General features: G+C 28.7%; 1 protein-coding gene across 7 annotated transcripts in view; it reads right to left on the bottom strand.

Annotated features, from left to right (window-relative positions):
• how (protein held out wings) overlaps positions 1–13,421 on the bottom strand; it is a 33,743-nt gene that overhangs the window by 3,151 nt on the left and 17,171 nt on the right. Inside the window, exons 3-7 of one of the 7 annotated variants that reach the window (XM_035085026.1) lie at positions 8,995–9,111; positions 6,598–6,741; positions 6,297–6,399; positions 4,707–5,018; positions 599–715 (exon numbers count right to left, since the gene is read on the bottom strand). In XM_035085026.1, the coding sequence (XP_034940917.1) occupies positions 633–715; positions 4,707–5,018; positions 6,297–6,399; positions 6,598–6,741; positions 8,995–9,111 (759 nt within the window). In that variant the 3' untranslated portion in view covers positions 599–632. Of the gene's footprint in view, positions 1–598; positions 716–2,089; positions 5,019–6,296; positions 6,400–6,597; positions 6,742–8,994; positions 9,112–13,421 lie in introns of those variants that run through there. The other 6 variants (XM_035085028.1, XM_035085029.1, XM_035085027.1 and 3 more) reach the window with 6 other exon arrangements.

Raw genomic sequence — 13,421 nt, 5'->3', positions numbered from 1 at the left:
AGTGGCACACGTTGACAAAAATTAACTTAGTGACCTCTTCTCATACATTCTAATCAAATAATTTATTGCTAAGACCTAGGGGCGGGGAGTTGCGCCAAATGAAAAAAATAAGTCCTGAATTCAATCAGGACAACATCAAGTGGTACTTTTTTCTACGTCAATTGAATATACATTTTCTCCTGTTGCTTTCCCAATGTATGACTTGATAATATTCCTACTGAGTCTTCTCAATGGATTATACTTATTATCTGACAATAAAACTCAATCATTAAGAAGAACCAATAGACCAGCTAAATCGCGAGCAATGAAACGAAATATTTCTGGTTTATAATTTAATGTAATACTGTTGTCACGCGATTATTATCGTTATCAAAACCACAAAGACAAAGCTATCGATTAATTTAAATAGTAAATAATCAATAGAAACAGGTACACAATAAGTTAAACTTTATTTTTGGAAAGAAGAACAAAGAATTGATCATTGAAAAGAACTATTTCCAGAAATAAAGTCAACAAATTTCTCATACATTGGTAAGCGAGAATGACAAAAATATTATTATAAAATATAAGATAATGTATAGGCTTATGCAAAACTAACCTTTCCGCGGTAATCGCGACTCTGCTCAGTGTATTCACGAGAGAGCGCCAGCCCTTTGATAAGGGTGCTCGCGAATCTGACCCAGGTGCCTACGCTGCTTCGCAGCGGCTGCTGCACCTGTCCCCAACATACAAATTTTTAATAATTCTGCACTCATATACATTTTATAAAATATTTCCACTGCCAGTCGATAGAGCCGTAATGATGCTAATGCTGAACTAAATACTTTACATTGAAACATATTTTCTTGTTCTTGGCTATAATCTTCTTCAAGAAACAAAACAAATATCATTATGCCTTAATATATTATTCATAAATTACATGAATAAATATTCTAAAACATCTAATTATTTATAGAGAGCATAAATTTTATTTATTTTCTTCATGTAATTTATGCTATACTCCAATATTTTCCACACTTTTTCTCCATCAATAATCAGTTCTTTATTGATTAGAATAAAAATTTCCACTGCAAAAACTTTCTTCAATTAAATGCTTTTGGTGTAATGATTCTAGCGTTGATTATATACAGAGAAAAAATGACGAAATAAAAATTAAGATTTCATTAAGTCAATTAATGTAAAAGAATTTGTAATATTGATTCATTAAAGACACAATTGTGGCAGAAATATTCTTCTCTGCTAGCCATATAGGTAGTATACATACTAGTATACTTTTATTTGCTATGAAATAAAATATATTTATATTACTCAATATAGATATATATAATAGAAAAGATTCTATTTTGATTCTCAAAGAAATCAGGTAATTCATAGTATTAAACTAAAATGTAACCAGCCATTTACACTCATACGAAACGTAACAATAAGTAGTAAAATAATTCTCTAGCATGTGCTAATTATATTATAATATATATATATATTCATATGGCTTAACGTTCATTTTAATTTATAAAAAATAAAATAATAATGTAAAATAATATAAAGTAATGTACATTATTCTTAATATATCTCTTCATGGTATATCTTTTGTTTAAACTGTCAAAGACTAATATCCAAAAAGACTCTCTTTTATGAGTATTATCATTAATATATTTGTTTTCGATTTAACAATTGGTTCATCATTTTTGTATTCAACTTTTATAATTGGTTACCAAATTGTGTCTCAATAATTTAAAAGTCTTCAGTCACCACACACAGAAATGCACTCACATCAAAATGAAAATGTACAGTTTTTTTTTCTATCAACAAAAAAGGAAATGGCTCCAACATACCCTAAATGTGTGGGTATAGATATGAATACTAATTATAAAATCTATTGTTGAGAACAGAAGCTTTCTAGTGAATATTTTGGTGTACATAAATGATTACCTAATTTCACTTTAATGTGAGTGTATTTTTGTGCATGATTCCTTCGATAATGTACACTTATAAAATTTGATTTTTTTTTTCACACATAGTCTTTGATATTTTTTGAAACATCTGCAAGTATGTTCTAGAACCATCAGTCCTTAAAATTAATGTTCTTTAATTCTTGGTCCCTGGGTATTTTTCCTACACTTCTTAACTGTCTGCCTAAAACTCTAAGGTATTTTGTTACAACCTAATCCATCACCGATCGCTTGTTATCCGGTTTAAAGAATTGAGTCTTTTATCCTATATTTTAGAAGACAAAGACAATAATAGATTTAAAAAATAGTCTGTTTTTAACCAATTTGTGAGTAATTTTTTGATAAAATTGAAGCCAATTGCGTCCATAATATAGACTAAAAATAAACGCACTTCAAATCCAATAATAGATATCATTTCTCGACTAAAGTATTCTTATCGTTATGACTGCTTTTTCGATTGCATTTATTTAACAACTTGTTTACGTGGATGGGTTTGTAAATTATTCCGAACAATTAACTATGTAATGATAACTGATAATTTTCATTTCATTTTGAATTAAAGAAAAAAAATAAATAAGTAAAAATAATTTAAATTCATTCTAAATGAACGTCAATTGTTGAATTGATTAAATGCTCTTTAAGTAATTATCACAAATTGTATTCAATAAAATAATGAAATCTTCGAGAGAGACGATCGTTAACAAAATGACTGTTATTTATTTTAAAATAGGATTCTTCACTTCAGAATAAGTAAGCTTTTTAAACAATAAATTTGTTGTAAATTACTTTTAAACGGTATTTTCATATAAAAAGAAGTAATATTGATATAAAACGTTGTTTTGGTGATTAAAATACTAAAATAGAGAAGTTAAACAATAAAACAAGCAAAAACACAGGGTCATCGAATTAAAAGGCGGACGAATCGAGTTAGTCCGGTTTTTTTCCCAAAATCATTACGAAATTTTTTTTATAACAAATTAAAAAAAGCCCGAGGGATTCTTAATTGAGATTCTAATTAGATATTACTTTGTAGTGTTAAAATTTCGAATTCTACGAACAATATAGTTATAAAAAAAATAAATAAATAAAAAAAATAGTAAAATTATGTACGAAAAAATTATCTAAAAATTTATCTAATTAACCATCACCGCATAATTAATAAATAACAACAAAAAAAAATATCAAAAACGAATGTGCTTAAAGCGAAAAAAAAATTTTCTAACATTTGCAAGTATAAAAAATTTCATTTCAGTTACATCTAATTAATATCATCTACATCTAACAATTCATTTATGAATCAATGTATGAAAAATGCTAGAAATATTTGCAAAAGCTACTATGCTAGTATTCTCTACTATATACTGAATTTTTTTCAATAAATATAAATATATCTGTGATCTAATATATAATAGTATATATAATAATTCTTTTTTTATATATATATATATAATAAGAGTATATTAAATAATTATAACTACTAAAAAATTTAATGGCCTTTGATTATTGCATTGAGTAATGCACAAGAATGTGCCATATGACTGGACTCCCCGCTCGTGGATAAGTGCGAGGATCCGTTAGAGTATATTTTCGTTTGGTATGTTAAAACAACGTACTTACAGTTACGATGTAAGTATGCGGACGCGTGCTCCTGTGTAGATTACTTAACGGGCTAACGGAATACTTTGCTATCTTGTGAGAGGGTGTGTATAAGTGTCAGAAGAGAAATATTGTCAATTTACTATTTATTATTTTATACTATTCGCGCTTCGTTTAATTCGAGCTATTCCAACATCTGTATTGAAATTAAAATTACTTCTAAGAAGAAGAGAAATAAATGGAGTGCGAATTAAATCATCTATTCATTCATTTTTTTATGTAATTAATTCTTTTTTTCCAATTATAAATAAATAATCTTTACTCCATATATTTTCTTCTGACTTTGTTGCAGTAAAAGAATTTATTGTTCTCAATACGACTTCTTCTTCTTCGAATTATCTACTAAAATAAAGTTTAGACCTACTTTTGTGTGTGTGTGTATATATTAAAAATTTCTGTCGAATTTTTCTTTCTATAATCTTTACGTTAAATTTAAAACATAATCTATAAAAGATACTTGCCTAAATTAAAGTATCTTGCTGCTTTAAAATGCAGCCTTAATGGCAACTTTAGAAGTAAAAAAATGAACAAAATATAAACTTTTTTTTTTTTTTTGGACTAGTATTATTCTACATCCTCGCAAAAACACGGTACTTTAAAAATTCATTAATCCGTATCCTGTCGCGCGAACACTTAGTGTACAGAGTGCAATAAAAAAAGATTAAAAAAAAATATAATTATCTATGAAAAAAAATAATAATAATAAAACATCTTGTGTTTTTAACTTAGTAACACTCACATAGAGCGAGGCTGTATAAAATCTCAAAAACAATTATGACGCGACTAGTAAATGACTGATTCAACTATTTTCATTCAATCCTACGTACTATGCCTACGTCCTAACGTATAGACATAATTAAATTTAATAATATCATTTTTTTAAAAGCACTATGTCAAATAATTGCTTTCTATCATTTTTCTTCTGCTTCTTCGTCTCGTTTGGCTTCTTGTTTTACTTTTTTCTACTATAGCAGTATGCTTTCTGTCTTTATAATGTTGAAATAAAAGAAACAAAAAAGCCGCAGAGAATCAGAAAAAAAAGACTTAATTAACAAGTTAATCTCGAACTAGTGGCCTAATATCAGCGAGCAAACAACCCACCAGAATGGTCAGCGTATTCAGTGAGAAGTGGAGATGCTGCCAATGCTGCATAGTTGGCGTATTCTGCATAAGGCGTATAAATAAGACCATGTGGATCTCCAGCTGAAAGGATCGATCCTGGTGGACCAGAGCCATTTAGAAGCGAAGCGGCAGTCGTTGGGACGGATATTCTTGGAGAGAGAATTAATGGTGCACCCAAGGGGGCATTTGGTGACCTTATTTGTGTTCCAAGACCAGGAAGAAGGCGTTGAGTTTCAGCCGCTGCTGCTGCTACACGTCTCCATTCCTCATCGCAAGCTGTAATATCAAAAGCTGTGTTTCATTTTTTCATTTATGTTCTTTTTCGTCAATGAGATTTTCGAAAATAGTTTCTCTATGTTTAAACATCATTTACTTTATACTGAAATGACTTTTTTGAAGCAAAATTAATTTAATGTAATTTTGAATTAAATAATACTATATGCGTTGTTGAGAAATTACTATAAATGATAGAAAAATGATTCAAACATAGAATATGTTTGCTAACAAATTAAGCACACCCGTCAGTATTAGTAGATACATGTTTACACAATTTCAGGGCTTTAATTAGATAGTTAAAGCTGTTAATTTATGTTTAAATGAGTTATATTTAATATAATAAGCTATATTTTGATTTAAAAGACCGTCTTGACAAAGTTATGATTTTGTGTAATGAATATTCATGAGTTGTAAGGAATCTTCAATACTCTTAGTGGTTGAAAATGAAATGACAGATGATTTTGAATGAGATACGGTTGCCAAAATGGCATAATGTTCTAATGTTTAAGAAAAAATGGTGATTTAAACACTCGACCTCTTTGGCACTGTTACAGAAATGCATGTTGTTGTTAATGAACTGAAAATTATTTTTACTCTAACAGAAGTCAAACCGATCTATGTATTTATAACCGATACTTTATTTATTTTCAATATTAATCATAAAAATTTTGGAAAAGTCTGCTTGGTAGATAGATAACGAGATAAATAAATAATTATCATGATAATACATAAATATTTATGAGAAAAATTCGAAATGAAAGTTCAAAATTTTATAGAAAATTTTTTTTTAATCAATTTCCTATGAATTCTTAAGTTCTAGAATTCTTCACAGAAACAATCTATATAATCATCTTAATTAATTAAGAATCATGAATAATGCATATAGAATAATAATTTGATATAAATTGAAAACTGTTATGGTTATTCCATCAACAGAAAAGTATAAGAACTACGTTGTTGAAGCATCTCTATTAAGTGAAATTTCTTTCAAAGAGTACCAAGACAATCTCTATTCCTTCATTCTTATTATCTATAACCAAGTCTTGTTATTGTCTGTGTAATTGTATTAGAAACACGATCTAGGATAAGTGAAGAGAAAGGCATTTGCTTAAGTATTACTTGATACAGCGAACGATACGACGTGTCAGTCTTGCTGCACGAGCTTAAGAGTTTTTAATTGATAACATCTTACAGTGTATTGTAATGATAACGTTTAGTAATTTTTACTGTAACAGGAGAAAAAAATAAACATGTATCTGTCAATGTCCATTAGCTGAAAGTATTCAAGTTTACCTGCTGCAGCTGCTACTTTAGTGTTGGAATCTCGGTAGGTTCCATTGATGATTGCTAGCTCCATCAACTGTCTCTTCTTTAATTCATCCTCGCCATCAGCCTGCTAACATTCGATATTATCGTCAGTATATTATTTCAAAATAGTTTCTTTTTTAAATGGCTACTACTTTCTCTCTTTTTTCTTTTAATTTTCCACGTTTAAAGGATGAAGATTATCAAATAATATCATCAATATGAAGTTGAGTAAAATGAGAAGAAAAAAGAGAGTAATAAAGTAAACATATGATTGGAACTGTCTCACCACGGGTACAAGAAGCTTCTTAACTTCTTCAACAGCACGGGCAAGTTTGAGTGTCGCACGATTTTCTGTGTCCTCGACCGTCAACAGCACGTGCAACTCATCTGTCAAGTGTTCCCAGTTTGGCTTGCCTCGATTTTGTTCCTCCTGTTGAATTGATTTGAGTGATTAATAGTTGGAAGTGTATTTTGTATTATGTCTCCAATTGCTAGAAACATTATATCAAGTGCTCCTACTAAATGTCCATAATAAATTGTATCATTATTCTGATTCAAAGTATAAATCTATTCTATCATAAAAAAAATATTTATTAAGATTAGACAGTAAATATATAAATAATATTTCTATCAAGCTACTAATCATGCTGTGAGGAAGAGAAATTAAATCATTCAAATAATTTACAATATTCTTCAAACAAAATAATATATGCCATGAATGAACAATGTGATCTTGCTGTTAAACTTATATCAATACTTACAAGAGCTTTCACATGATTGCCAAGCGCAGCTTGAAAACAATGATTTATATTTTATGTCATTTTTATTCTTTTTATCATCAACTTTTTCATTATTAACCATAAATATTATTATATTACAACTGAACGTTCAAGAGGTAAAAGTGAAAATCAATGGCCTTAACAAGCACATTTTTATGCAACCTAATAAGAGAAAAGCATATTATGGCTGCAAACTTGAAATATGATTGACACAATTTTTGTTTCATATACTTTTTATTGTAAGAAATTTTACTACTGCATCCCCAGAGAAAGTTCAATCTCCTCTGCTGTTTAGAGGCATGAAAGTGACACTGTTTTTTTTTCAGCAGAAAACAATGAATTTGTTTTGCACACAATATATTACTTTCTTTTTTACATGACAGCAAAAGTCACTTCCCAACTTTTAAACTTTTAAAGAATAAATTTAAACTTTTCATACAAGTGTTATTAAAAATAATGTAAAGCATACTATTACTCAACAAATTGGCTGTAAAGTCAAAAGAAGGCACTTTGTCTGATTTACAAGACAAGTGATTTATCTAGTTTCTGATGAGATGATTGCATAAAGATAATAAAATTAAAACTCAAGCATCGATGATGATGATGATGATGAAAGTCTTTCAGTTATTGTAGACATCACGCATGGGACAATTATAACTGTCATTTACCATTTAGATGAGTATTATACACTGTATCCTTGTCCTGTCCAGGCTTTTTAAATTCAAAGCATTCCAACAAATAATTAAACTCAATTCAAACTTATTTATTTCCTTTTTATAAACATTGACTTTACTGAAATATTCTCCACCACTATTTTTCCTAGCTACTTTCCATTTTGTAGACAAAGTTTAGTTTGTCATTCCTAACCATAAATTTTTAGCATTTATTTCTGATTTTTATTTTGTATGTAATAAAAGACTAAGTTATTTCTTTAACTAACAATTGAAAAAAATTAAATTCACGCATAATGTACGTAAATAAAATGAAAAAAGGCTCAAGATATATATAATTAAATTTTCTGTGCTAGCTTTATTACACTTTCACACGATTTTTATTAGTGTTACCAGTTCTAATCCTATATTACTAGGAGTAAACTGACAACTATTATGTTAAATATCCTCAATAAGTTATTCTTTAATAATCAACAAAATATTTAATGTGAAAAAAAAATTAATATGGTGATTTAGAAGATAAACTGGGGAAAAAATTTCTATTATTTTAAATGAAATGATTGCATAATGTTAACTAACAGATCAAACATTGACTGCAGTAACATTTTTTATGTCATTAACCAAAGAATTTAAATGTGCAATGCTATAAAATGAAATTCGTAGTAATTTTCAGAATGAAAAAGATGGAAAAGTACTTGAATGAGTCGTTTAAAGTCATTATCTTGAAGTATAAATTTAACCGTTGAAGAGTCAGAATCTATACAAGGATTACAACAGAAAATAGAGAGAAAAGTAAAGTCAGTGACCACTTGTGTGTCTTCCGTCTTTATCCACACGCTTCACCTTAACAGGTAACATTTTCCTAAGACAGCTATGATGGGATTTCATAGGTATTTGATCATTTATAAACACTTGCATGTATCGCACGTAACGATAGATTACTTTCAAGTGTTAATCTCGCTCAGAGCAATCTGAGCAAAGTTATATACTCACATAGGTCAACACTAAATGGTTAGAGACCTCGATTCCACAACCATTTTCTACCCAATATGGGTTTTCTTGTCATTGCAACAATTTATCGATTTACTCTTTCTGTATACTTGGCTCAGATATTTTGTGATCTCACGCTTTTTAGACTGTCACAAGGTTTAATTACATACCCATTAATTTACCATCCATTGCAACTAAATTTCATTTACAGGATAAATATAACAAATTCATGTGAACATTTACCTTCTTCTTGTCTCTCATTGAACCTTTTCCTCGGACCATTATTTTGCATCCTGTCTCCTGCTCCAATTGTTTGGCTGTCATTCCTCGTGGTCCCAAAATCCTCCCCACGAAATTAAACTGCAAAACAAAATAATTCTTTTAGCAAAATATTATCATCAAACTTTGGTATTATTTTTAATGTTATATTTTAGTTCATGTTGATCAAGTCATTGTTATATTCTGTTGATAAATGTTGAATAATAGCATGATAGTGACATTTGATAAAAATAAAATCCAATCTATGATAAATATATAATTATAATTATTTTTATAAATGAAATAAATTGAATTGTAGTTATCGACTATTTAAATCTTGGTGGTATTTCTAACTTTTTAAATAATGAATTTCTTCCTGACAAGTAATTAATTTTAATATCAAGATTATTACTATATTCTATACTATTAAGATTCTACTTTATGAACCAACAGTACTCGATAAGTTTACTTCTTATTGATGATAAGTTTCGATCCACCAATAATAAGTGTTCCTCCACAGATAAATCTTGGAAGATAAAATGGTGTTTAAATCTACCAATCACTGGGTCAAGATAATGAAGAATCTTTGGATAAATGATCATTCTAAGTGATAAATATATAATGAAGGAATGAAAGTTGAAATAAAAGCTGTGCAGCAAATAATTATGAACAATATAAAAGATAGTGTGTAGCATCAGACCAATTGGTGTAGGTATGTCATTTAACGGTATTTCAATGCTCGGAAGACTCAGCGAATTTTTAAGCTTGGTTCTTGTTAAATATTTTATGTGACAAATATATCTAGGATTCCCACACGAAGCCGGACACGGGCCGATGCGTAGGAAGATACGTAACTGCGTCCCGTTCAGGATGTGAAGTGAGGCTAGCCGCTTTGTAAGGCCAGCTTGAAAGAAGGAGCGCCCGTCATTATGATAGGTGCCGCTTGGAGAAATCGTGCAACTACGAGGCAACTTATAAATCAAATGAAGTCTTATGTGCACAGCAACCGACATTCTTGCCGCCTCTTTTGCAGTCGAGTATGCATTTTGCTTTCTGCTATAAGACCGCCTATAGTTTTCAATTATTGACATTTTTCCAATTGAATTTATTTCATCCTCATCATTAGCACATTCATTTTCACTTATTTATTCTTTAAAAATATATGATTAATTGCTATTTTTTTATTAATATAATAGAATCATCCAGCTAGAGTGTTTTAAAGATTATCATGATATAGAATTAATCCAACTTGGCTTCTTTTTGTTTTTAAATATTTATGAAAATATATATATATATATATATATATATATATATAAACTGGAAGACAAAGCATCAAATTAGCTTTCATCAACAATATTTACATGTAATTAATTCCTTGATTAGTCATTAAATACTAAGCCAATAATATTATTATACTTTCCTAGTTTACTCGAATTTGTAAACAATCTATCACATTATCTTTTAATATTGTAATTATATTGAATGGCCTTTATATTGTACACAACATGTAATTAGAGGTTGAAAAGAAGCTAATAAGAAACAATAAAATTTAATCGTCACCTATAATATTTCAATTGAAAGTCACTGAACAAGTCTTTTAAAATTAAAAATAAAAGATAATTAAAATATTATTGTTCTCCAATTTTGCTATGACATAGCAATTTTTGAAGAAGACGTTTCTGAGTAGAGACCACAAAAAAGCTCTTCGTGGGAAATTCTACGATATATATATATGTTACATTCAAGAAGCCAAGTCAAGTTTTTCCAACTAAAATGTCAGTAGAAAATAGTTCGATAAACAATTATGGCTGCTCGTTGAAATGCCTCCAATTCATTCAGGCGTTTCTTAATCACTAGAGTCTGCCGTACACATAAAGGAAATTCCAACAAATGTTTCTCTCTCTTTCTGTCTCTTGTAAAAGTTCGATCTTAAAGTTTAGATTGTGCCAATGACTTTCTAAGTAGTGGATACTGTATCAGTTAAATACTTGCACTATGTATCTCCACTAAACATCTATACATATTCATATATGTATATATTTTTTGATGTGATAGTTTATGTCGATGCCCAAGTGAGATTAAATATAGAATTTGTAACAATAACCAGGAGCATATGAATAGACATGTGAAGAGCAGTGGTCTTGATGATCTTGTGAAAACATTCTAAGAATAAAGACGATGAGTAGTACATAAATGTTTATAGAATATTTCCATGAAAATTTTTTTTCAAAACTGCATATTTGTATGCTATTAATCGTTTGATGTAATATTAAAATTACATGATTTACATAATATCACATGCCATTCTTGATTTTACTTTGAAAAATGTATTAGGATTCTTTAAATCAAGGAGTATAGTAAACATTACAATGTAAATTGTAAAAGAAAAAAATTACAAGAAAGAATTGTGTTGAATATAATTCAAGATTAAACATAAGATACTTATTTTTGCAATTTTGCGAATAAATATTGAGTCCAAAGAGCTCGAGATGAATTTTGCTTTCGTAAAGTAATACCGAAAGAAATCCGATCATGCGGAATCCAGTGGAGCTTTTTTTAGCTGACTTCCATCGACACAAAAATAAAATGGAAAGCTTTCTTAATTTATTTTAATGTTTACTTAAGCAATGAAAAGTAAAAAAGAAATAGCATAAGAATGTGAATGTTTTTCAGAGAAAATATTCAAATTAATCTAAATATTTTTTTTTTTTTTTTGTGAGTTAGATATGTATTTGAGAAATATTGCGGAATATATTTTGGAGTATTGTTAGAAGAAATACAAACTGTTTTATCTCAACGACATCATCACGGCCTCAATCTGACTATTTATGAACAATAGATGAGGTGTGCCACTGACAGAGCATTAACCCAAGAAATTAATGAACCGCATAGTCCACATATAGGTCTACCAAAATGTTCTGCTCACTTGAATTGAAATCAGGCATCCATATAAGATCTTCTGCAATTATCTTGAATAAGCAATCGATGGAATTTATTTTGAATTAGAAACTATTCTCTTTTTTAAATTGCAGGACATCCTACCTATCTATCATGATAAATGCATTTATAAAACTTTTTATTTCCTTCTATTTTCAATAATTAATTTAGTCAAGCAAGATAAACATATCAATCGATGAATTTAATTTAAAAATACTAAATAAATTTCATCACCAATGTGTTGACATGAATTTATTATTGATTGGTTTGAATTAAAATTATTCATTCCATTTTTTCTACAGTAAAAATTTGATTTTTTTTCTAATGAGAAGACAATTTGAATTTTATAATTAGAACAAAAAGTAGAATAGTAATATGAAAATCTGAATTAACGAGAAAAGTTTCATTTGACACATCGTTAATCATTTTCATGACACATTGGGTCATCAATCAATATTTATTTAATATGATTAAAATAAAAATATATCTGGAATTTATAGTTGAATGTTAATGAAGAAAAAAATAAAACCGTGTAAAAGGAATATAATAAGACATCAAGTCTTAACTTGAAGGTTGACTAGACCTAGATTAGAAAATATTGAAAAACAAATAAATAACCTGAATACATATTGTGTAGGAGTAGCTCAAGACCAAGAAAAGTTAAGGCACAAGTGACGACAATAATAACAGAGGAATTGAGGCCATTGTAATAATTTTCACCAAGCCCTAAAGTTTTCATTAATTTGGTGCATCTATGAATATCATCTAGAAGTCAAATATTAACATCCTGGTAGCTGGAAAGAGGATAGAAAAGCCAATGTAACTTACGGTCTTATTATAAAAACTTTAAAACAACCCAACTTAACGATAGAGACATAAGGAGGAGTACAAGTGCGTGTTCTACGGCAGTTGTTGGGTTCTATTCTCGTCTTAAGATTAAAATAAACGCCTGACTGTGCACATTTCTCTTGCAAGCTCTTCTTTTCGTTATTCTTCACGCACCACCTTGGCTCTCCTCAAAACCTCGATCCTTTCTGTCTTCGTCTCTGTTCCCCAGTTCTCATCAGTGTTTCCCAACTTATTTTATATTGAATATTTTTTTCCTATTATCATCATTACCTAACATCTTTTTCAAGTAATATGAGTTAAAAAGTATTTATGTATTTATACCTGTCATATTATTTGTATTTTTAACTTATCATATCGTTAGACTAATGACTTTTTTATTGTCATTATCAAAAAATGATATTTTACAAAAATACACTAATGATGGAAACAAATGTCCTGATTTTAAACTCCAATTTCTTTCTGAGTCATTTAATAATTGCAGTTTAAGAAGATAAATAATTTTTTATCTTATTTGTCAATAAATTATCAACACTCATAAAATCTGCTTGGTATAACCTTCAGATTTAATTTTATTTAGAGAAATTAATTATTATAAAACAATTAAAGTAGACATTATTTTAGTTTTA

Source organism: Chelonus insularis, unplaced genomic scaffold (assembly GCF_013357705.1).
Source record: "Chelonus insularis isolate UGA/USDA-ARS -01 unplaced genomic scaffold, ASM1335770v1 contig_398_pilon, whole genome shotgun sequence".
In the NCBI taxonomy this organism is placed as follows: domain Eukaryota; kingdom Metazoa; phylum Arthropoda; class Insecta; order Hymenoptera; family Braconidae; genus Chelonus; species Chelonus insularis.
The sequence above is the reverse complement of the archived record's forward strand: the minus strand, read 5'-3'. Positions and strand labels throughout refer to the sequence as shown.